This window comes from Trachurus japonicus, chromosome 6 (assembly GCF_045865225.1).
Source record: "Trachurus japonicus isolate A0001 chromosome 6, Traja_1.0".
Classification (NCBI taxonomy): Eukaryota; Metazoa; Chordata; class Actinopteri; order Carangiformes; family Carangidae; genus Trachurus; species Trachurus japonicus.
The window spans coordinates 16,271,351-16,294,441 of record NC_140912.1 but is presented as its reverse complement, the minus strand read 5'-3'; the positions used below and the strand labels follow the sequence as shown (position 1 = coordinate 16,294,441).

The following is a 23,091-nucleotide window of genomic DNA, read 5'->3' as shown; positions in this document are numbered from 1 at the left end:
AAATAACGCTGGATACGGAGAATGTCGTCTCTCACAAAGAAAATTCATAAGGGAATGGTGATAGTCAACCCCTTAATATCACCAATTGGCCGTTGTCGTGGATACGAAGAAAGATGGTAGAGATAGGGAGAGAGAACGGAGGCAGACAGAAACACTGACAGTGGCAGCAGCGTGGCAGCTAATGTCATCTCAGTTTAATCATCGCTTGGGATCATGGGGTTCATGAAAATTCATTTGCATATCATTAAATGGAGAGAGGTTATTTGGTGCGGGCAGCCAAAATGGGATTGGATGAGGGAAGGAGGGAAAAAAAGGCAAATGGAGAGACTCGTTATTAAACAGCAATGTTTTATAGTCCGCCAGCCGATTCATTTAATTTTGGCGTAATTAAAATGTGTCAGACTCAATCAATCATTCCAACGGGGATACTATCAATGTTTCAGTCTGAAAAAAAGACTAATCAGACGATATGCGGTCAGACATTTTCCAATAACAGTCTAAGTGCTTTGGTCTACTGTGAGCTTGACCCATCAACTCTTTTTTTCTAATTTATCTGAAGGAGTGTATCAAAACGTCCGTTGTGACTTCTATCTATGTGTCAGGACATGTCTACCTCTGACAGGTGGTGATGCCACCCTACGTTAGTCAATAAGAGGATGGCTCACACTGTCTTTTTGACCTTAGTAGTAAGCTGTCAGTTGTGTGTGTCAAATGTGTGTGCATATGTGCATTTCTCATTTGCATAAGTGATGTAATTAGACCGCCCTTTCACATGCAGATCAGTTTGACAACATGGCAATCACTTTAACACACACATACAGCCATACGCACATAAGCTCCGCATACACACACGACAACACAGGCTTACTGCCGTGACCACCCCCATATCATGGGGAGTCTGTTGTCTGTGAGCAGAGAGTGTAAAGATTAACATAATCCAGCTAATAAGTGTGAGTAATATTCACACAGTGACGCGTGGCGTAGACACTGTCCTGCTGATGCGTATTTGTATCTCATTATAGATGTAAAGTACTGAGGGGGGCCAACTGGGGTGTGCCAGCATGGATGGGGGATGGTGAAGGGTCACAAAAAAAGTGTGGGTCTGAATGTGAAGATACCCAAGAATGACAATAAACAGGAGTATTTTTACGAAGTTGTACTACCCACTCTTTGAGAGAAGGCTATAAAGTACCAGTATGATATAAAGACAGATTACACAGGGTACCCCATAAGCAGGATGCTGGAGATCACTCTGGGAAGTCTTTCTAATATCTCAACAAAATCAGAAAGACAGTTTCGCTGATTTTTCTGTCCGTTTTACAGTAATAAGAAGGCAAAGAGTCAGATTTTGCAGCAGAATGTAGGAATTATAAATAGAGTGTATTTGCGCTTGCAGGCTAGCTCTGCCACATGATTGATTAGGATGGTGTGACGACCATTAAAAAGTCATTTAAAAGATGGATAGGGACCACATTTCCAAATAAAAACCACTTTATACCTGATGAAGTGCTGAACAAACTCTCCTTCAAAGACATTTACTGATTACTCTTGGTGTATGAGTGAGTGTAATGTGGGAAGCATCAGTGCACTGTGTCTAGCTCTGCATCAGCTGTAGAAGATACTAAAGCGAGAATAGTGAGGGCAGTGTGTGGCAATGCTCACATTTTTAAAAACTGAAATTAGATAACATTTAGATGAAAAGAAGATGCCTGAAATGTATTGGGACAAATGTATAATCTTTCTGCCTAAACACAGGCAGGCACAGACAAGCAAACAAATGCTACAAACAGGCCTGCACAACCCACAGTGATTGAAATGTATCGCGCGGCGTCCCTCCGATTGAAGCCTTATCCAAAGAAGCAGAGCTGTGTCTAAATGTGCGAATGTATTTCAGCTCTGTCTCTTTAACACAGGGCTCCACCACAGCAGCATGCTTTGGGATTCATGCATAAACATGAGCTGGCCTTTCAGCTCTCTCCTCACATAACCAATCTAAATCTAAATGAGCCCCCACTACAGATACACCAGCAGGCAATGACATTACACCCCCCCAACCCCAGCCCAACCCCCTACTCTACTCTACTACCCCCAGCGACACATATACACCAGCAGGCAATAATTTCACGCCATCCCTCAAAGCCCCCCCACCACCACCTCTCCACACAGACACTCATACCCCTTTTTGCCGCAACCCTACCAGCTGCACAGTACTCATTTGATTAAGAGGGGGAGGACAGGGAGAAGGAGAAATGGTGGGGGATCACTTTATCAGGATGACTTTCTAAGACGGCTATCATCAGCTACGAAGCTATCTCAAGCCCTCCTGTGTTTACATTGCTATTGTTCTCCCTACGTATGTGCTTGTCTCATCCCTGCACCCCCAGTTTAAGACTGTTTCACACTTATGTTTCCTCTTGCCGTTTTTCTCTGTAGTGGTTAAATTAATGGTTTGCTCCTAAAGGAAACAAAAAGCAGATACCAGTTTGTGCTTGAGAAAGTGCCTGAATGAACACCCTGTTCATTTAACTTTTTTTTTCTTTTTGTCTCTGGTAAGTTGTCTCATGAACCAATGGGAAGTTCAACCAGAACAAGAGCAAAATAATAAAATCCACTCAACCAACCTTTGCTGTGGTCTTTGAAATGTTGCATATGAAAATCTGCGTGTCCTAAATGTGCTGTAGTGTGCAATTTTCCTCCCCTCTCTCCCAGAGTCGTAAAACACATTATCATCATCAGCAGCAGCAGCAGGAGCAGCAGTGTAATTCATCCGAGGTCGTTAATATTCATCATATCATTTAGTCACAAAGGAAACTCATCTGGCTGAATGTCACAGATGTAATTAATGAAGTGACCCCAGAGGTCATGGCTCCATTCACCAAACACCTTCCACACACAGCCGTGTTACACACACACGGTTGCACATCAAAACCCTTCCAGCCTCAGACGCACACTACCACCAAACATACAACCTGGAATATGAGACACACATATAACAGACAGACATCGTGACATACCACAACATTCACAAAATGGCTTCTCTCGGTTACACCAAAAGGGATGACACCAGAACGTGCACCAAAGCAGACTTTATTTAGCTCAGTGGAGTATGGGGAAGGAAAGGAAGAGAAACACACACCAGTAAGGGAAAACTGGGGGAAGGAGAGAATAGAGACACACTAAACCACTGGAGCAGGACATAAGGACAGGTGCACATCACAGGTATCTTTTTGGTCATCACTATGGCAACAACATATCCAGAAAAAAATGAAAAGAATACTTTTACCTACAGTAAGGATAACAGAGTCCCTTCACCATAGAGGACCCCAATATGTACATCTTACAGTCACTAAGATCAAGAGAATATGAGAGAAAGGAAAATTAAAATAATCAGTATACAAAAAAACTGCCTTTGTGGTATTTGGAATGCACATTTCTGTACAGAAGAAAGCTCATTGGTATTGTCGTAAACATTGGTAAGTTTAAGAACAAAACATGACAAGAGTTATCAGTCAGTCCACATCCTTTGGAAGATTGGCTTTGATGTCAGTCTGAGTTCAGCAAAGCCGTTTTCTGCTGGACAAATGGACTAGAGACATTGCAACACAGAAAGACTGACACCATACCAGTGGAAGGTTGGGGCAGAACTCCTTCAAATAGCTATGCAGTATCTCCATAAGTATTGAGAAATTAATGCCCCAAGCAGGTTTTTATCTGAAACTGGAAGGTTGAAAAAATATTTCTGGTATTACGAAAGCCATTTTTATCGTCTGTGTTGGGGTAATTATCAGGATACTGAAAACAAACTTGATGGAATTGAGCCCCACATATCCATTTGTTTTCAACAGAATAACAGAGGAGCAGTTTATCAACAGCATCACAGGTATCATTACAGTTTGTAGTCATTAAAGCCTAGTGGTAAAGCGATCAGAGCATGCATCTTTCTACAGTATCGTTAGAAACTACAGTACATTAGCAGCAAACTGGACATCCTTAAGGGCTGAAGTTCAACACTATGGTAAAAAAGAAAGAAAAATAAACTGCAATGTTTCTCAAGAGAAGTAAAACTCTTTAACCGCTATATTACAGACTGCCATGGCTCTAGTTTGGGGTTTTGGTTACAGTCTCCAGTGTGCTTATGAGAGGCAGAAAACAGTAGCTTAGATATAGGGACTCCTTCCTTCTTTAAAAACAGCAGTACATCGTCAAGTAAACAGTAGCGCTTATTTTTGTAGGTCATATGGTTAAAGTATTATCACGTCTTTGGATTTTTGTCTTAAAGCATTAATTATTGTTTAGCTATTATTGTTATATTATCATTATTACAGTTAGAATAATGACTGGTTGCAAATGAACAGAGGAAGAAGGGTAGAGAGAAAAAGAGGAGCGCAGGTAGGGAGAAAGAGGGAAAATAAATTAAGTGTACAAAAATAACATCAATAACATCCAAAGTTTTTTTTTCTCAGCTTTGCGCAGTAGCTCCCCATCTGTAAGTGGAAAAGGGAGCTAATGTCTCAAACATCCAATGAAGTCTTGAGTCAACCATACAAAAGCTAAATACTGTACATTTACCCCTCACACTATTAAACACTTTAGTTTCAATAAGGTTTTTGTAACAATCTATTACTCAAAGGTGAAAAGCTCAGATCTTTGAAATACAGTGATGTTTTCGTAGATATCTTTTAATACTTAGTCCAAGGTTAAACCATGCTTCTTCTGTTTTAAAAACAGAAAAATACAGTATTAAGATCACATTTGAAGCGGAGCCATTTTGAGCTGTTGACCTGAGCATAGAAAGCTTTACATTAATCACATAACATTGGTAAGCCATTGGTATATTCAAATAGAACGGAAAGGCAGTAAGTCACCTTGCCTGAACATATCAAAGCTGTCATAATCTTTTCTTAATCATGACACTATTATATCGAAGCAAGACAGTTTATCTTAATCCATAAGATTTATATTAAGAAACTATTACTAAACACACACAATGTAAATTTGAGTTTGGTTAAAGTTTTCATATACAGCATAATGGTTGAGTGCTATAAAAAATAGTTTGCCCCTTTCAGGACAAACTGGCCTTTACGTTCTGTGCTATTTGGGCTGTTATCCACTAAAGGAACATAGAGGGTGTACATGTACAACAGAAGACTCATCATTGGCTTGTGGAGGGTGAAGCTGCATCCTGGCACCATATCAGTCTATTGGTACTCGGGTTCCTATGCCAGTTGCAGGTCTCACTCCTTCACCATACAGACGTCAGCTCTGCAGTTTGTTATTGAAAACAAACGTGTTGAAACTAAATCCACAGACATGTAAAATTTTGGTTACGAGCTTTGGAATCTGAGTCAGTCTTTACAAAAGCTCTATGCGAATACCTCCGTCTATTTCAAGGATATTATTCCATTTTTCTTCTTCTTCTTCATCCATGGTTAACTGCTTTGTTTTTCTTCAAGTTTATCTTTTGGAGCTCTCTATTTACACTAAAATCTCTTTGACAATTTCTTTTCCAGTCTTACGCAGACTGGCACTACATGCTACACAGCTAGTCATCTAGCACTGTCTGGTGGAGGGCCCACTGTGAGTCTGTCATGCAGACTGAGAGGTAGACTGCAGGTCTAGCTGGGCAGTGAGGTCACATACTTGGAGAATGCTCTTTGGCCTCTGTGGCATCTGGTTGGTTTTTTATCAAGGTGGTGTTTGGTTGTAGTAAGGTGTTTGACGAAGGGAGAGGAGCTCTTTTCAACAAATAAGGACAGACCAGGGAAGAGTTTTAAAGAACAATATGAAAAGAGGAAAGCTGTGGTAGAGAGGACTTGGTTTGGGCTCTCTCTCCTACTTTCAGTCGAGAGAGTCTCTTTGGGCCACTGTGGCTCTGCATCTTTGGGGTGTTCATATTACAGGTTTGGCAGCAAAGTGGACAGGGTGTATGTTTGGATGTTGACAGCAGGTGCAGGAAAGGTTTAGGGGAAACAATGGTAGAAGGAAGCAAAGGGACCTTGGTCTGCCTTTTTAAGCTCTGTCTCTCTCCCCTGCCCCTGCGGACAACTCGGCCTGTTCCCTCTCAGCAGAGTCAGAGCTCAGGCTCCTAGCCCTCTTCTCCTTGGCTCTGGCGTTTTGGAACCACACCTGTAAAAATGTAAATAAAAAGCTTTAACACTTAAATGTCATTGTTCTGATCTAATCATTTTTAATCTTTCTCTGAAACCACAAGTTATTGTGTCCTGTGTATTAGTTACATTTACCTGCACCACACGGTGAGGCAGTCCCAACTCCTGGCCCAGTGCCTCACACTCATGTCGGTTGGGCGTGCGATGGCTTCTGTAGAAGTCTCTGAGCTGGAGTACCTGGAAGTGGCTCATCTGTGTCCTTTGGCGCTGCTGCTGATGATGGTGGTGTTGCTGCTGCAATGTTTGTGTCTCACCCCAGTCTGAACTTGGACCTCCAGATCCCTCAGGACTAAGAGACTCTTGGTCAGCCATACTGGAACCCTCCTCACAAGGGTACTCATCATCATCTTCCTCATAGTCATCATCCTCGTCTGGGTTGTTCAGATCAGTGGTTGAAGACAAAGATGTCACCGGTGGCTTCCCAGTAAACTCTTTATTGTTGAATACATGGACAGGGTTTGGGATAAGGTTGGAGGAGATAGATGGGCCTGGTCTGTCCATGACAGAGGACATAGCCAACCCAATCTGTCCACTGGATCCATTGTTATGTAACAAGTTGTAGCCTGCTCTTTCTGCTTCTGCCCAGTGGCGTGACTTTATATGGGCATCGAGAGCGCTCTTTACCTTGAACAGAGCCCTGCAGAATGGGCAGCGTAGGTGATTCAAACCCAAGCTGAAGCTGGATCCTGGCCCCATTGAACGGAACTGTCCTTTTCTCTCTCTGGCTCTTGTATTCTGAAACCAAACCTGTAACAAAACAAAAAAAAAACATGTTTTAGAAATCCAGATGAACAGAAGCATTGTATAGTTTTCTGTCTTTATCTACGGTATTTGTTATTCTCAAAAACATTCACATTTATTCAAACAAAACAGACATCTATATAAAGTACCTGAACCACACGTCTTGTTAGGCCCACATCTCGTGCAATGCTTTCCAGAACTCCTCTTGTGGGGTTTGAGTCCAAACTGTAGCGCTGATACAACACTTCAAGCTGTTCTGGGGTGATGGTGGTTCTCTGGCGCTTATCTCTTCTATGATCCTCCTCAATCTCTCTACTGCTCCTCTGGCCTTCAAAACTGGTTTCTGATATAAGCTTTGCACTCTGCTTCATAGGTGTCATGGAGCTTTGAGAGAGGCTGGTAAGGGTGTTACTTGGGTGATCAGAGAGTGTGTTCTTAAGTTGTATGCTATTTAAATGTGAAAGCATGGGATGTGTGGGTTTAGGGTGCATCTGGGACATTGCACCTGAAAGCATTTGGCTTGCCATCAGGGTGTGGTTTGGGTGGAGCATCATGTAAGGCATGGTTCGGTCTGTAAAACCAGAGTGCAGGAGTTGGACCTGGGACTGAGCTGCCAGAAGGTGTCTGGTCTGATGCTCCTGCCACAGCTGGAATGATGGTAAGGACAGTGGACAGAGGCTACACTGGAATTGAGCCTGGGTTTGCAGTTGGAGCGGGTTTTGGGGCTGAGTTTCAGTGGATAGGCTAGAGGTTGCATCTGACAGCCGAATGTGGCTTGTTTCAGACTCTGGAGCAGAAGGGAGGCTGGGTGATGGCTCAGCTGGCTTATCAAGAGCTTGATCAGAGGGAGGACTAGACATGCGGCCCTGGCGAGATTGAGACAAAGACGAAATGGTGGGAACAGGTTTTTGAGAGGAGGAAGAGCAAGGCTGAGATCCTTCTGTGTTACTTTCTGGTTGCAGCTTGGGGTCAGGTTGTGATGAGGAACCTGTCTTCATACCAACTATTTCCTTATGCTTGTTGTCTGCATCTAAAATTCCATCCCGAGTTTGAGCAAGAGCTGGGCTCTTGTCAGCCTGAGAAGACATAGCTTTATCTTCCTTTTTCCTGGGTACAGGTGTTGCTTCACCCTTGCCTGTTAGATGTTCATTTTCTGTGAAGTGGGTGGAAGAATCAAGGATGGGTGAGTCAGGCTGTGTGTAGTACTCATAAGTCAGATCCATCGAGTTTTCATTCTGAGAATCATCCTGTCCCTCATTATCATCATCATTCTTGAAGCAGCCATTTCTCTGTCTGTGAATGCCATCAAGCTGGTTCTTCCCTTCTATTCCTTCTTCTGTACCACGATCTTGATGTTTGCGGGCTCTCTGTCTAGCATTTTGAAACCATACCACAATAACTCTATTAGGAAGCGACAAGAGAGCAGACAATCTGTCATATTCTTCCTCTCTGGGGTAGGGAGTGGCCTCAAACACCCCCTGCAGAGTCTCCAGCTGTTGCTCCGTGAAGCGGGTTCGGGAAGAGCGTCGACCCCTATGGGGCTCTCCTCTCTGGAGGTCTGTCTGGGGCTGTGGGGAGGTGTTGGTTGGGAGGCCTGGGGACAGTGAACACGGGGAAAGCGTTAGAACTTGGTTTTGTGCTACTTCTTCTTTGCAATCCTCCAGTGCTGTGGTTGGGGGGTTATTAAAATTGTAGGGGGAATCCTTGTCCCGCTGACGCTCTTTAAATAGGGTGTTGCGGAACCAGTGTTTAATGACTTTGTGAGGCAGACCAGACAGAGCAGATATCTTGTTGAGCTCTTCGTCACTGGGGAGGCTGTTAATATCAAAGTGTCTCCTTAGAACAGTCAGTTGTTCCTCAGAGATACGTGTTCTGGTTCTTTTACCCTGCTGCTGTTCAAGTATTGATGGGCTGACTTGGGATTGCTGTCCTGCTTGGATGGGACTGGGTTGGGATTGTTGACCCAGCAACCCAGTATTGAGCTGTGGAGGCTGGTTTAGCAAAGATGGACTGAGCGGGGCTTGCTGCGCAAGCAAAGCTGGACTAAGCTGAGGTGGTTGTCCCATCAGCTGAGATTGGTAGAGTTTTGCAAGTTCAGGGTTCACACTTGAGTCTAACCAAGGTTGGGACTGGAGAGCTACAGACTGCATCATAACTGGGGGGAGGAGAGGTAGCTCCATGGGAAAAGGAATGGGAGGTAGGGGAAGCTTAGGTAAAGAAAGTGGGGGCAGCGAAAGTTGGGGCAAGGGCAGAGAGAGCATAGGTATGTTCGGAAGGGGAATAGGTACGGACTTAGCTGGGGATGTGTTTTGTGAAATAGAAGATGTGCCTGGGATGAATGGCTCTTGTAATTCTTGTGGAGATGGAGGAGATGAAATGTCAGTGGCAGTTGGTGTTACATCTGTAGCTGTAGTACTTTTGGTCACAGGCTCCATAACTAAGGGTACAGGTGAAGGGTCATGTGTTTTAACTTGAGGTTTAACAGGTTCTGGTGCTGCTTCTGACTCGGAGGGTGTGGCTAGGGCTGCAGATTGGGGGCAGGTGGAATTCTCTCCAGATTTAGCCTGTGTCAGGGGGTACATCTGATCATACTGCGACCTGTAATCCCTGGAAAACTTCTCCAGTGCAGCCGTGGGGAACAGTGTCCTGTGAATGTACTCCTGGTGGCTTTTTAAAATCAAGGCATCTGAAAAAAACTTGCCACAGTCTCTACACTTTTCTCCTCCACTGCAGCATCTTTTTTCTTTATTTGCCAAATCTTCCCTTTTGCTCTTTTTCTCCAGTGGCAAGCAATCTCTTTCTCCATTGCCTTCTACACTTTTGTTATCCTTGTTACAGCCTTTCATCATTCCATCTTCTGGTTCACTTAACACATCTCTTTTACCATCTAAGCTCACCTCCATTTTGTTGAGATCAGAGCACTCTTGTTTATCAGGTATTGTTTGAGCTGCTATCTGCTGCTGGTGTCTGTGTCTATTTTGTATATATTGCAGTGCCAACTCATAGCCATAACTCTGCAGCAGGGCTCTAAGAGGCTCCCCATTTGCAGCAGCATATGGCACTCTGGGAGGAGGACACTGAAATCCAAGATGATTAAAAGTGGAGGAATCATTTCCCGCATTTTTAACTGCAGGGACATGTATTTCCTCTTTTTCCTCCTCAATACAAGAATTGCTGTGTCCCCTTTCTGTCTGGTTTAGTCCACTGCAGACTGCTTCAACCCTGGCTTCATTCTGCACATGTTCTTCAGGTTGAGCAGCTGAGTTTGAACTTACTCTCTGAGTTTGTTTATCATCAGTTTGAGGTGGGGACTCAAATTTACTCTCTGCCTTAACCTGTTCTTTTGGGATATAGTTCATTGAGAGTAACTGATCTTGACCACTCATGTCAAGTTTCATGTCTCCTGACAAGTAAAAGGGCAGAAGAAGTTGTTGCTGCAGAGAGAGCAGGTTTTCTGGAGCCAGGGAGAAGTGTTGTTTAAGAAGGTTCTCTGTCCCCAGGTGCTGCATCACTTGGGACTGGAGCAGAGCTGTGTGTTGCTGTAACTGAGCTTGAGCCTGTGCCTGAGCCTGGGCTAACTGCTGCTGCTGTATGAGCATTAGTTGGTTTCTTGATGCAATAAGCTCTGCAACTCTCTTTTTAGCCTGCTGGCTGTCAGTTTGGTTAGAGAGGGTTGGCTGGGTCTCAACTGTTAGGCCAGGACCCAGTAGTGACGATGCTGAAGAGCTTACAGCATCTGATCTCTTGGTGAAGGGCAAATTCTTGGGTATTTCCTCTCTGGTGGCTGCAGGCTGAGTAGCACTAGAGGAGACTGACACTGGAACAGCTACACTAGGTGCTGGGCTCTGCGTAGCTGGGTTCTGTGCAGCACGAGCTCTAGTCTGATGAAGAACAGAGCGAAGATGTATGTCCAGTGTGGAGCTCTGGCTATAGCCCACTCCACACAGTCTGCAGCGGTAAGGTCTCGGATCTGGGCCACGTGGAGCCTCAGGGGGAGCAACACCTGTGCTGGAGTCCTGCAGGGCTCGTCTGGCCCGGTGAAGATGGGACACAGAGTTAAAATGGACCAGAAGAATGGTTTTCTGTGTAAAAGATTCTGAACATATGGTGCACTTATATGGCCTTGATGGGTCCAGATAGCGGTCCATTGTGGGGTTACAACTCTTTTTGACAAGAGAGCTCGAACTAGGTTCTGATACCATCTCCTCAGGTGGCCCTTTCTCTGGGTCAGTTAAGTCCTCTTCACCTCCATCAATTTCAGCAACCACATCCTTCTCTTTATCATTAACTTCTTTTTGTTCCTCCTTTTCCTCCATGGTTACTACTTCTTCCTCCATCTCTTCATCTTCCCCCTCTCCTGCCTCCTGACCCACTTGAGGTGATAAACTAAACTCTTGTTGAACTGAACTCTTATTATGCTCCATGTATTCAGTAGTATGAGGCGGCAAGAGTGTACTCTGCCCCTGTGTGTTTTCCAGCTGTGAGTGTGTGTTCTGCATGTGTCTCTGCAGGGCCTCCTGACTGCGGCATTGTCTAGCACAGAGGGGACACTCTGTCGCCGCCCTCATGGCATGGTACTGCCAGTGCAGCTGGAGCTTCTCCTGAGTGGGGAACGCCAGGCTGCACCTGCTGCAACGGAACCGGTAACCATGGCGATCAGAAAGGGAAGGGGGATCGCTAGGTGGGGAGGTGGGTGGTGAGGAGGGGGGGATCTGAGTCGGGGACTGAGGAGCCAGTCTCCCATTGGAAGGGTGAGTGGTGTTGTCTTCTAGGGGTGGGGTAAGTAGAGCTGTGACATCTTTGGGTGCGGCTACATCTCCCTCAGTGTTTGCCACTGAAATGCCTGCAAAATGCACAAGAAAAGTGTGTGAATTTTAAATTATTCTTCTATAACCCAAGACCACAAGTCTTAAACAAACCAGCATGGCATAGTTTGGTGTGCTAATTGTGGTCAGCTTTATTATGCATGTTACACAAACCTTTGTTTTTCTGTGAATCGACAGAGGAAATGGAATCAGCAGTATGGGAACACTTTGCATTGTTATACTTGGCGGTTTTATTTTTCTGAGTATCGTCTGTGTGTAGCTCCGTCTCCAGCTGAGGCTGCGGTTGCTCCACGGATGGTGTGACCTGGAAGAAAGAAAAAATGTAACGGTCCATCAGTTTTGGTCTTTGCTGGTCTCTTTCTTCTTCTCTTATTTTCATTTTATTGTGGTTACACTCAGTGTTGTTTTACCCAATTCAGAAAAAAAGAATTGTGGGGTATTACCATATTTTCTTAATCCAATGTTATGAATAAAACATGTTTAATTGTACAGCATAATAGCAAGCAAATATCAAGATGTATAAACATGCTGTGCCTGCACTCCCTGTCCTAATATCATGAAACATTAAAGCTTGAATCAGTAAGTGTATCGTTACATCTTGCACTTGCCTGCACAGCAGTACAGGCAGCTAGGCACATCAATTTGGTAATAAGTGTATATGGTTGAGATATGTGGGTTTGCCCTTCAGCTCCTACGATCCCCTGCAACATACCCCAAGGGTTTAATAAAACTTTACTGAGGTGAATAATGAATTTATTTAAAATCATTCTTCATATAGAAAACCTCCATCTCCACAGCTTCAAGCACTGAGAGCAAATACTATATCTATGTGAACAGTGAGCTACCCTAAGGAAAGGACGGACAGCCAAAGATGAGATTTACATGACAAGAGTTTTCTCTGCATAACAGCTTAATAAGAGAGAAAGAGAAGAACAACCACACATACACACACACACTCACACACCCCGCACACACACACTGCAGAGAAAACTGAAGGTCAGGCTTAATCTAGAGAGCGTAATTGGAAAGCAAGGTACATAATGGCCATCATCACCTCAGTCTGAATTAATGAACCTCAATTACTATCAGAGAGAGTGAGGGAGGGGTGGGAGGGGAAGGAAAGGGGATGATGGTGGTGTGGGGAGTGGGGGGCTAAGGGGTGTCGAATATGAAAAAGAGAGAGAGCAGGAAGAGGGAGGGAGGAAGTATGGGGCAATGAACAAAAAAAACTGCTTTGGAGAGAGAGAGTGCGAGTAAGGGAGGGGTAACGCATAAGAAATTGAGAGAGAGCTTGGCGGAGGCAGAAAGGGAGGGGCAGGGACGGAGATTGCAGAATAGGAATGATAGGAGTAGCTGGAGGGGGAGGAAGGGACAGCAGAGGGGAGAAAGGGTGAAAAGCAGTCAGTGAAGTGGAGGCGAAGAGAGCAAGAGACAAAGGCCACTTAGCATACGGGCCAGGGAGATGGAGGATGGTGATGTGGATAGATGACCAGTCTTTGTTAGTTGGAGAGACACAGTAAAAAGCATGGGGGCCCCTTTTTAGCTTGACTGCACTTCTGGTAATAGAGGGCTACTTAAACATGCATTATAGAAAGACTGGCTTTTCCCTCACTCACTCAGTCAAACCCTCTCTCTTCCACTCTAAAAGACGTGCATACACATACACACAGAATGTACGGCTGCATCAAAGATGATAGCGAGGAGCTACTTAAACATGCATTAAAAAAAGCGCTGCCTTTCTCTCTGGTGCCTTCTTAATGGAATTGTCTCCCTACATTTCACTCTCCCCCATCCCCCCATCGCTTTGCCTTCTCTGTCTTTTTTTTTTTTTTTTGCTTCCTGATGAACGCAAATACAACAAATACACACTTGCATACACTTACCGTGCTGATGAGCTTGTCCACACAGTCTTGCGCTACGCTGTGCACATGTGTGAGATGATGTCGAAGGTGTGTGTGTGGGAGTTTAACCTGGCACAAAGGGCACTGGACAGTCTTAAGAGAAACGAGAGAGAGAAGAGAAGCAGGGAGAGAAACAATCAGTGTTTTAATTAAAAAGCAACAAGCAAGCGCAGGTGTGCTTCGATTTGTGGGATTACATCAGCAACTGCCATGTGCTCTAATCCAGAACTGGTTTTATCATGTATATTGTTACATTTAACATTCACATGGATGTATGGTGTCCAGTATTAAAATGCGAGTCAACTGCTCACCTGCTGGTTCTCATTTTGCTGGTGTATTCTAGGGCGTTTGGAGTTTTCCATTTCCGCGCATTCAGGGGATGGACGCTTGGCTGAGGGCAATGACTCCCTCTTTTCTCTTTCCTCCCCTCCAGTTTCCTCTTCAAGTAAAAAAAAAAAAACATGAACATGCTTATAGATTTATAAACTACAGTATATACCATAATGCTATCATCTGAGGCATATGCTGTAGAATGTGTTGACTTTATTTTGTCAGCAAAGGCAGATGTACCTGTGTCCTCGGATATCTGCTTCGCCCCCAAGTTGCATGTGTCTTTGGTTGTTTCCAAAGGACCAGTGGTGGTCTCACTGGAAGTTTCCATATCCTCACTGAGTTCCCCTGGGAGGGGACAAAACAAATGCATAGGTTATGCAAACATTGTGTTTCATACGGGCTAATTGTAGTTAATATTATCCTCCAGATGGTATCCTTCAAAAAGACCAATGTCTTTGAACCACACCTCACTCTTCCGTGCCTGCATACCCTATTGATCAAGTATTGATTCTCCATTAGATTCTCCTCAGAGGTGGAGTGGAGGTAATATGGTCTTACAACACATCAGTTCCTCTCAATAAGTCTTAATCCACACAGAGACAAATCACAGGATAGACTTAATTTACAAATTAAGTCTTGAATGACTCATTTCAGATGTTGCGAGTCGGATGTTCACACAAGATGTAAATTCTGTGTTTTATTTTCCACACACTGGTGACTGGCCTCCCCCTCCCTCTCTTCGTGTCCAGGGGATTTGTATTGGTTCATTGATTAGCAGGTGCTAGTTAGCTGTTGTCAGGGGTGATTGGAGATATAACAAGGATGTGTATTGACTAATCAATTTACTCAATCAATATCTCAGCAACAGTCATTACTTATTTTCGCGCTCTTTTCATCTTAACCCCCGTCCGCTGCTGTTCTGACATCAGTAAGCACATTCAGTATGAAATCTAATACGCCTACACAGGCCGTGTTCTCACCTGTGACACCATCAGGGCTTTTCCTGATGGTAAAAATGGCTGCCAGTTCCTCTCCGCCCATTGGCTGCAGCTGCAGTAGTCCCTCTCTCTGCTGATGGGTTGGCGTTTGACTGTGTTTAAGTACTTGGAGTTTAGAGGAGGAGGAGTGGTTGCATAGCAGACAATGGAACAGCCACGATCCTCCATCGACCTCACCATCATACTGCTGCAGGAACTAAAGACATGAGGAAGAAAGGAAGGTGTGAATGGAAATCATTAATTATTGTGGTTGAATAACATTAATAACATAGTGGATTTCTATTTCCCAGTGGTTCATTTTGAGGATGTACTGACTCGGTAAACCCGGACGCTAGCGTCATGGTGTGAACTCAGGGAATGCCCTCGTAGCTTCTCCAAACTGCTGGTCACGTAGTCGCACAGGTTGCACCTCAGTTGGACGGGGTTGCCCTTAGCAATAAGGGCAGCCCCCTCCTGACCCCTGTCTCCACCCTCCTGGAGGTGAGCGGTCAGCTGGTATCGGGTGCGGTGTCTGTCAGTCTGGCAGTGCAGGGAGAAGTTAGCCCTCAGCGGGGTGGTGTAGCCGCACAGTCTGCAGTGGCAGCCACCGGCAACAAGGGAGCACCACTCGGACTGGGGTAAGGAGCGAGGGGTGTTCAGGTGCTGCTCAACAGACTCCAAGCTGTCGGAGGAAAAACAGGAGCAAACAAGGCATTGGAACACGCCCTGAGAGAGCGGTCCGGTGGGGGACAGAGATGGAGCTGGAGGAGGGGAGGGGGAGGGGGAGGGAGAAGGAGTCAGCGTAGACCCGAGGGTGACCGGCTGTTCTGTGACCTGTTGACTGGTCAGTCGCATGTTCAAGGTGAGCTCTGCGCCTGAAACGAAAACAGAGAACCCCTGTAAGAATTTCAACATTTTCAGATTTTGCCTTTGGATGACAGCAGACGGGTGACGCGTCACTCACCTGCGTTTTGTAGGTGTTTAAACTGTGGCGCAAGGCTCCTGCAGTGAGACAGATAGTAACCTCTCTGGAGCCGCAGCATGTTATGTGTGTGTTTCTCGCTGGTGGTGTGTATGCGCAGGTTGCGGGCAATGCTGGTCTCGTAGTCGCACACGTCACACCGCCACCGCTTACCATGGGAGGGAGAGTGTGCAGGTGGCGTGAGCTTGGCGGGCTGGGTAGCAGGTGTGGGGATAGAGAGCGGGAGCTTGTACATTGGCTCGTCCACTGTGTGACCGTTGGAGGAGCCGCTGTTGTTGCTGCTAATGTGAGAGGTGTGCACGTGCCCATTCGAGTGTCCCCCACTCTGAACATTATTAAGGTGTTTATCCGACTGCATGTGTATGCTGAGGTTGCCTTTTGACGAGGTAGCATAGTCACACACCTCACAGCGATACGGCTTGTAGCCACAGGCGTAGGTTTCACCTCGGGCCAAGCGAGGATGGGGTTTCCCCGAGCTGCAGTATCCACACACGCCTCGCGCTGCGCCGCCACACACACACTTTCCCCCAGAGGAGCCACACACACACTGGCCTCCCGTCTCTGGATGTTTCTCCTTCATGTGGACTTGCAGCGTATGCTGAGACTTGTAGTGCCAGTTACACTTGGGGCATTTCAGGGTCTTGCAGGAATTACGTGAGTGCATTATGGTCATGTGACTACTCAGTGAATTAGGAGAGAGGTCTTGGTTGAGGTTTTTAAGGACAGCTTCTTTCTGTTCCCCGTCTTTGTCTCTCTCATCATCCACGTCTGTGTCTAGCTGGCTGTCATTTGGTTCTGGAGCTTTGGCACCATCTCCGTTGGAAATGGAAGAGTGAAAAACCCCTGCCGGCCCATCATCCTCAGCAGGTGTTCTGGCAGGCTCGGTACCTGCCAGTGGAAAAGCCAGAGTAGACTGCTGGGATTTAAAGCTCTGAGGAAACCCAGAAATCCAGCCCTGATCTCCCTTAATGTCTTTTACCTCTGTCTCGCTCAGCAGGGCAGAAGAGGAGGAGGGGCTAGTGAAGTGCTTTGGAGAGGTGGAAAGAAAAGGGGAGGGCTTTGGAGAGGTGGAAGGAGTGGGGGAGGGCTTTGGAGAGGCGGCTATTTTGCTGTCATGTGTGCCACTGGCCTTTGCAGTGCTGGAAGAAGAGCTGTGCTGGCTCTGTTGAGGTAATAAAGAACATTTGGATTTGGTTTGGCTTTGGTTTGAGATGGCCTCCTCCTCTTCCTTCTCCTCCTCTCCGCCTCTGCTGCTATGGGTTGCTGGGAGGCCCCCTGTAACTGACGCCTCTCCCACACCTACATGCGCCTCCCCTTCTTCCTTCCTTTGCCCTGACAAATCTCCCTCCCCGAAGTCTTCCTTCATCCCCTGCTTTTGACATGCTCCTTTCTCCTGGGAACGTTGGCCTCCTTCTTTCTGCTCACCTCCCTGGGTCTCTTCTCTAGCCTGGGACCCCTCTGCGCCCTCCTCCTCCTGCTGAGGCAGGGTCAGGGGCTCTTTGGCAGGGGCCATGGCTGAGGTATGAGAGGATGACCCCTGCTCTGGAATGACCGCGAGGGTCAGGAGAGGAAGAGATAAAGCCTGGGGACTGAGGTCAGCATCTCTCTCCTCTCCTCCCCCTCCATCCCCTCCTCCTCCCCCCTCACCGCTGTCCATACCAGAGGCTACAGCTGCCACGCATTGCTACCCCACCTGTGTTTCAGATACAGAGAAGAGGAGAGAGCGGGACAGACAGAGACAGAAGAGAAGGGAAGGAAAAATGAGGAGAAAATGAATGAGTCATGTAAATAATATTGCATAACAGTGGAGGCCATTGATTAGAGTCCCTGGATAGCATCTGTTCAATACAGCCTTCACAGCGCGCAATACAGAGGCTGGTTACTCAGGGGTTAGTGTTAGCCCTTAATGGGAAAATCAATAGCATGAGCACTAAACTAGGTAGAGGAATGCGGGTAAAGGCTACGCAGGAGGTCTATAATATTCCTCAGGGGATAGGATTAAATAAAGAACTGAATGCTTGTGAGCTAAAAGGCTTCCACTAAATTGCCACACTTAGATAAAAGCGGATAAAAGAACAGTTTTTTTAAACCAGTGTATCAGTCTCTGCATCTTTCGCTGCACATTAGCACAGAGATTATATGAGAGGCACAAGCCATTTTATAACCCAGAGTGCAAACACAAGGGGTGGACCCAATAAAATATAACACCTGTGTATCCTCATTTAGTCTAAAATACAACATGTAGAACTTGTGAAGCTTTTACTATTTTGTTTAGATTTCAGATATGGCTTGATTAAAATTTTTGTTAATTTTTGTAGTGATGTTGCAGAGCAGTGTACAATATTTTGACTCCTCCTTATTGTGTGTATAGTGTAATAGTGTGTCTGTCTGCCCAAGGCCCATTGCTTACACGGTATAAACACACCCATACATGTAAGCATTAATGAATAATGTATATTAAATGCTTTTTTTTAAATTAACAGTTGTAAGCAAAGTTTAAAAATCTGCATTTTGTGAAAACTGCACATCTGTAGCTTTTGGAATTATTCAGTTTTAATTAGACTAGAATGTGGGAGTGGAGGTTAGCATTTTATCATACACAAACGGTTCAAAACATTAGAGTAAATCACATTTCCAAATATTGTGCAAAGGAGGTTTCACAAAGATCAACTTAATCATCAACACAATCATACATCACTACACGGGCTTCCTCGAAAAATAAATAAATCACACCTCTCCTCCTCTTCTGTTTCTGACTGACAGATGGATGCAAGATGAGACAGGTACATCTCTCTTACCCTGTGTGTGTCCCACAATCTCATTACTGACCTTTTTTAATCAAGGAGAGACCTTAATGTACCCTTTCACCTTCTCCTTCAACCAACCCCCTCCTCCTCCTCCTCCTTCGTCTCCTCCAACACCCTCTCTCCCTTAGCCACCCCACACACACCCCACCCCCAACCCCTCTCTCCCCTCTCAGCAGCTTAAAGATATATGGCTCATATCGGCACTCTGATAGTGCTTTAATGTACTGTGTTTATGTCACAGGCCACAGACCCTTGCCCACTGCAGCTGTCCACTGTCCTGCCAGAGTGCGCTGAGGGGCTGGGCTTGCCTGCCAGCAGCTGAGAACAGTCTCTAATCTGATAAAGATTTTCATTTACACTGCAATCAATAACCTGGGTCTATCGGCAATGTAACTATTTATACAAGCATTCCTGGCTCTCTATTGATCACAAGTGCGGGAAACCATCATTTAACAACGTGTGTGTTTGTGTGTCCATGTGTATCATTATAATGTCTGTGTACATCCTGTTGTGTGCCCACAAACCGACTCTGACCATGGCAGTTAAGCACACCCTCACAGACACACAGAGAGAGAGAGAGCACCTAAAATTTAACATGCATATTAGAGGTGTTTGAAAATATTATTTGTCAGGTGTGAATACTATTCATTTTGCAACATGAAATCATCTAAATATCCAACAAAAAGTGTGATCACTGAATCCCTACTGTGTGTGTGTGTGTGTGTGTGTGTGTGTGTGTGTGTGTGTGTGTGTGTGTGTGTGTGTGTGTGTGTGTGTGTGTGTGTGTGTGTGTGTGTGTGTGTGTGTGTGTGAAGAAGAGAGAGAAAGGGAAGACAGGGGTGTGAAGGAGATAGAGAAAAGAGACAGAGTGGGGTTGTGGGGCTATATGCTACTTTAGGGGAAAATGCATTTTGTTTGTCATAGGACTTGGACAAATACAGTTGGACATGGACATATAGTATTTTTAAAGCTGTCTCTTTGCGTGAAGACCCAGTGGACCGCATACAGTCTACACACCAAGGTAATAGCACTAAGCTTGTTTTTTTGTTTTGTTTTTTAGGGGGGGCACTAGACCTGTTTGACAGTACGACGACTTCAATAGTTCTCTCCCAGTCTCTGTCTGTGTTGTGTCAAGACACTGACCAACATTCAAGCCCACTGACTACTTCGGCCTTTGTTTACAAATGACTGCACCTTAGGCTACCACACTCCGATTCAGCCAAACCAACTGGAGATCGCGTTCACAATCCAGTAACAGGTGACTCCCTGCACTAAAAACACACGAGCAAAAAGCTCCATTTGTTACGAATTACAGACTCGCAACTGACCAAACACCCCCTCCTCCCTCCCTCCCTACCGCCGGGCTGCTTCCTCCCAGCTCTTTTTAATATCGTAAACAAACGGCACACTTACATTTCTGCAGCGGCTCCGGTACAAAGCTCCGTACGCTGAATGTGTTGTAGTCCAGAAAACAATCGTATAGAGAGCCCACTCATTCCTTATGAATGATCCTCTGCGTTTCAACGGAGCCAGGAGGAAGAGAGAAAAAAAAACGGGGAGAGGGAGAGAGAGCAGCGGGGTCCAAGTTGTTACCAAACAACAGTGTAATTAAAGCTACATATAGGCTGTAGTAAACAGGCGATGGGGGACGGAGGGGTTTGTGCGAGCTCCAGAGGTAGAATGAGTTCTGATCACTGTGGGGGGAAAAACACTTGGCTCTTTATTCCTGCTAATTAGTTTCCTTCAAAAAATGGCTGAGATTACGCCCAGTGCGCATGTGCGTAATTGCGCAGACACCGCTAATTAGCCCGTTTGGATCAATAGGATTCCGCGAGAGAGAGAGAGAGAGAGAGAGAGAGAGAGAGAGAGAGAGGAGGGGAGTCAGGGAGGGGGACAGCCTACCGGGGACGCATATCGAGAAAAAAAAAGGAGAATAGCAAAATATATAAAGAAAAAAAAAAGTGGGATGAATTACAACAGAAGCGTTGGTTTTATTCACGAGAATTGATAATATGGCTGGAAATGTTGTAATTTTGATCGATGTTAAAGCAATTCCCAAATATATTTAATATAGGTATACTGTATCTATATACATAAAAAAAACAATATTGCTGAAAAATCTGTAGCTACAAAAGAGAAGATCACCACAGCGTCTAAATAAAGTTAATGTTGATACAAAACATTTAATCCCAACATCGTTTTTTCAGAAGAATATTGTGATGGCAGAAAATCTGCCACAAAATGCGACAACACCGTTGTTTTACTGACGACTACAGACACACAGCAAGGCCCCGGAGAATTGTTTCAGAAATACCATAATGATTGTTTTATTTGATATAAAGGGTGTGACGCTCAGAACAGTATTGTGCATTACGTCCTACACTGGAATCGCACTAGGTCTATATGCTTCATAGATTATTGAGATTTATGTGATAACTTGCTTTGAGGACAAAAAAAAAAGTTATAGCTTGTATTCGCCAGGTTTTGGCAACACATATCCAGGGCAGACAATGAGATATAAAAAATGAATGCTTAAATCAGAAACAAAGAAAGAAATAAAGTCTCTTAGGTTATTGTTTGAGATGAGATATTCCTCCACCTTTGTGTTGGAAGTGGGCAGGTTGAGACTGCAGGTGCGGATGTTGGTTTGCTGTTTGATTTTCTCTGAATGGAAAACAAAATAATATTTACGCCTAAACTGACGGGTCCATTTCTGTGTTTGTCAGGACAAAGTCCCATCCTCGCCACTCGGCTACTAGGCCCATTGTTATGATAATACTATTGTGATTTTCACGCTGGATGTGCAATCTGTCGATCGTCCATGTTTTAGAAGGTGAAAACTGCTTTCATTTGTAAGATCAAATATTATATCTGTCTGTGACTGTCAGAGCTGCACCTCCGTATTTAAGATTGTCAAAATACAATTTCAGAGATGGATTGCTTCAGTGCTGTAGTGAAATAAGAAATATTAGATTATCTACCACAGGAGGTAAAAGAAATTCTATAGCATTGACTGCAGTATAAGGTTACTATCAGCTCAGTGTTGCGTGAAACAACCGCACAACAAGGCCATATCGGAATATGAATATTAATGATATTCCGTTATGCTAGTTTGGAGTGCACTAACATTTAGATTTTGGTTTGTCCTGCTTTGGTTTGACCATTTTCTTGTATTTGTGTTATGACTAATAGAAATATTAAAAAAATCACGCACTGATAAAAAAAAAATTGACCTATGTTTGCAGGACATCTAATAATTATTTTATGATTAGAGAACCTTTAAAGTGATCGTCTGTCAGGCCACCAAAGCAAAGACTGTAGGTTATCACAAACATAAATCAGGGACTGTTCAGTTGTCTTAATGTCTACATGGACATTTTCTGTTGTTGTGATGGCTGCAGTTAAGAACGGGGACAATTTTATGTCGTTTTATGAGGAAAAGACAATGAGAGTGGGGGTGATATAATTTTAACGTCAGCTCTCTACACCGCACTGCATTGTGTGTGTGTGTGTGTGTGTGTGTGTGTGTGTGTGTGTGTGTGTGTGTGTGTGTGTGTGTGTGTGTGTGTGTGTGTGTGTGTGTGTGTGCAGACACAACAATACATCCTACAATATATCCTAAGATAGGAACGCCCGAAATCAAATGAAAAACTGGAGCTCAGGTAACACGGAGACCTGCTGTTTACCTGTTCGCCCTTTCACGTTTATGGGTTTTAAAATTTGAATATATTTAGAACATATCTACATAGCATTGCTTATTTCATGCATGTGAACATAAACAGTTGTGAGGCTATAGGGGAAATAAAAAAAATAAAAATAAAAATGGCCCTAATAATTTTGCTCTGATTTAAAACAATGCATGCAACCTATTTGAATTTCATCATAATCAAATTATCTTAAAAGTTTATACCAAGGTGTAATAAAATGTTTTCAAATGACCTCTCATATTATTTGCATCACTGGTTGTTGATTTCTATTTCCATTTTAATTTGCAAGTGCATTTTTATTGGCCCCATTTACAACAATAAAAAGGCAGGTGAATAGGAATACACATACATTTAATGTCAACATTTGTGTGCGGGGAATGTGCCGTGCACTGCATTTTCTATCTCACAATTAATGTACATATAAATGCACTATCTTCTGAAAACCTAAGTCACGTTTTCCAGGGTAGAATAGAATAATTTTTCTGATTAGTGTAAATGCACGCCTCGAGAAAGTTCAGCACAGACATGAGAGGACTTGCTCTTCTAGACTGGTACTGGGAGTTCATTCCCGTAGTGATAAATATAGAATTTTAATATTTTACCAATATTAAAGCTCTCATGTGAACGTACATTTACATTTCAAATTTAAA

General features: G+C 44.5%; 1 protein-coding gene across 1 annotated transcript; it reads right to left on the bottom strand.

The window, feature by feature from the left end:
• Nucleotides 1–3,071: 3,071 nt before the first annotated feature.
• LOC146985916 (zinc finger homeobox protein 3-like) lies at nt 3,072–20,509 on the bottom strand. Its single transcript, XM_085779363.1, has 11 exons — nt 20,148–20,509; nt 15,910–17,620; nt 15,282–15,820; nt 14,949–15,162; nt 14,206–14,313; nt 13,947–14,074; nt 13,618–13,728; nt 11,888–12,038; nt 7,058–11,751; nt 6,243–6,914; nt 3,072–6,126 (listed from the first exon to the last, which is right to left on the bottom strand). The coding sequence occupies exons 2-11, from the start codon at nt 17,582–17,584 to the stop codon at nt 6,010–6,012; spliced, it is 8,409 nt and encodes a 2,802-aa protein (XP_085635489.1). The 5' UTR covers nt 17,585–17,620; nt 20,148–20,509; the 3' UTR covers nt 3,072–6,009.
• Nucleotides 20,510–23,091: the final 2,582 nt, after the last annotated feature.

What these genes read in the sequence shown, in the direction of transcription:
- LOC146985916 (XM_085779363.1), bottom strand. Translation starts at nt 17,584, where the DNA reads ATGGACAGCGGTGAGGGGGGAGGAGGAGGGGATGGAGGGGGAGGAGAG. An exon ending in AGCAAAATGAGAACCAGCAG is followed by an intron (nt 13,729 to 13,946) that starts GTGAGCAGTTGA and finishes GTTTCTCTTAAG; the next exon opens with ACTGTCCAGTGCCCTTTGTG. An exon ending in TGGACAAGCTCATCAGCACG is followed by an intron (nt 12,039 to 13,617) that starts GTAAGTGTATGC and finishes TCTTTCTTCCAG; the next exon opens with GTCACACCATCCGTGGAGCA.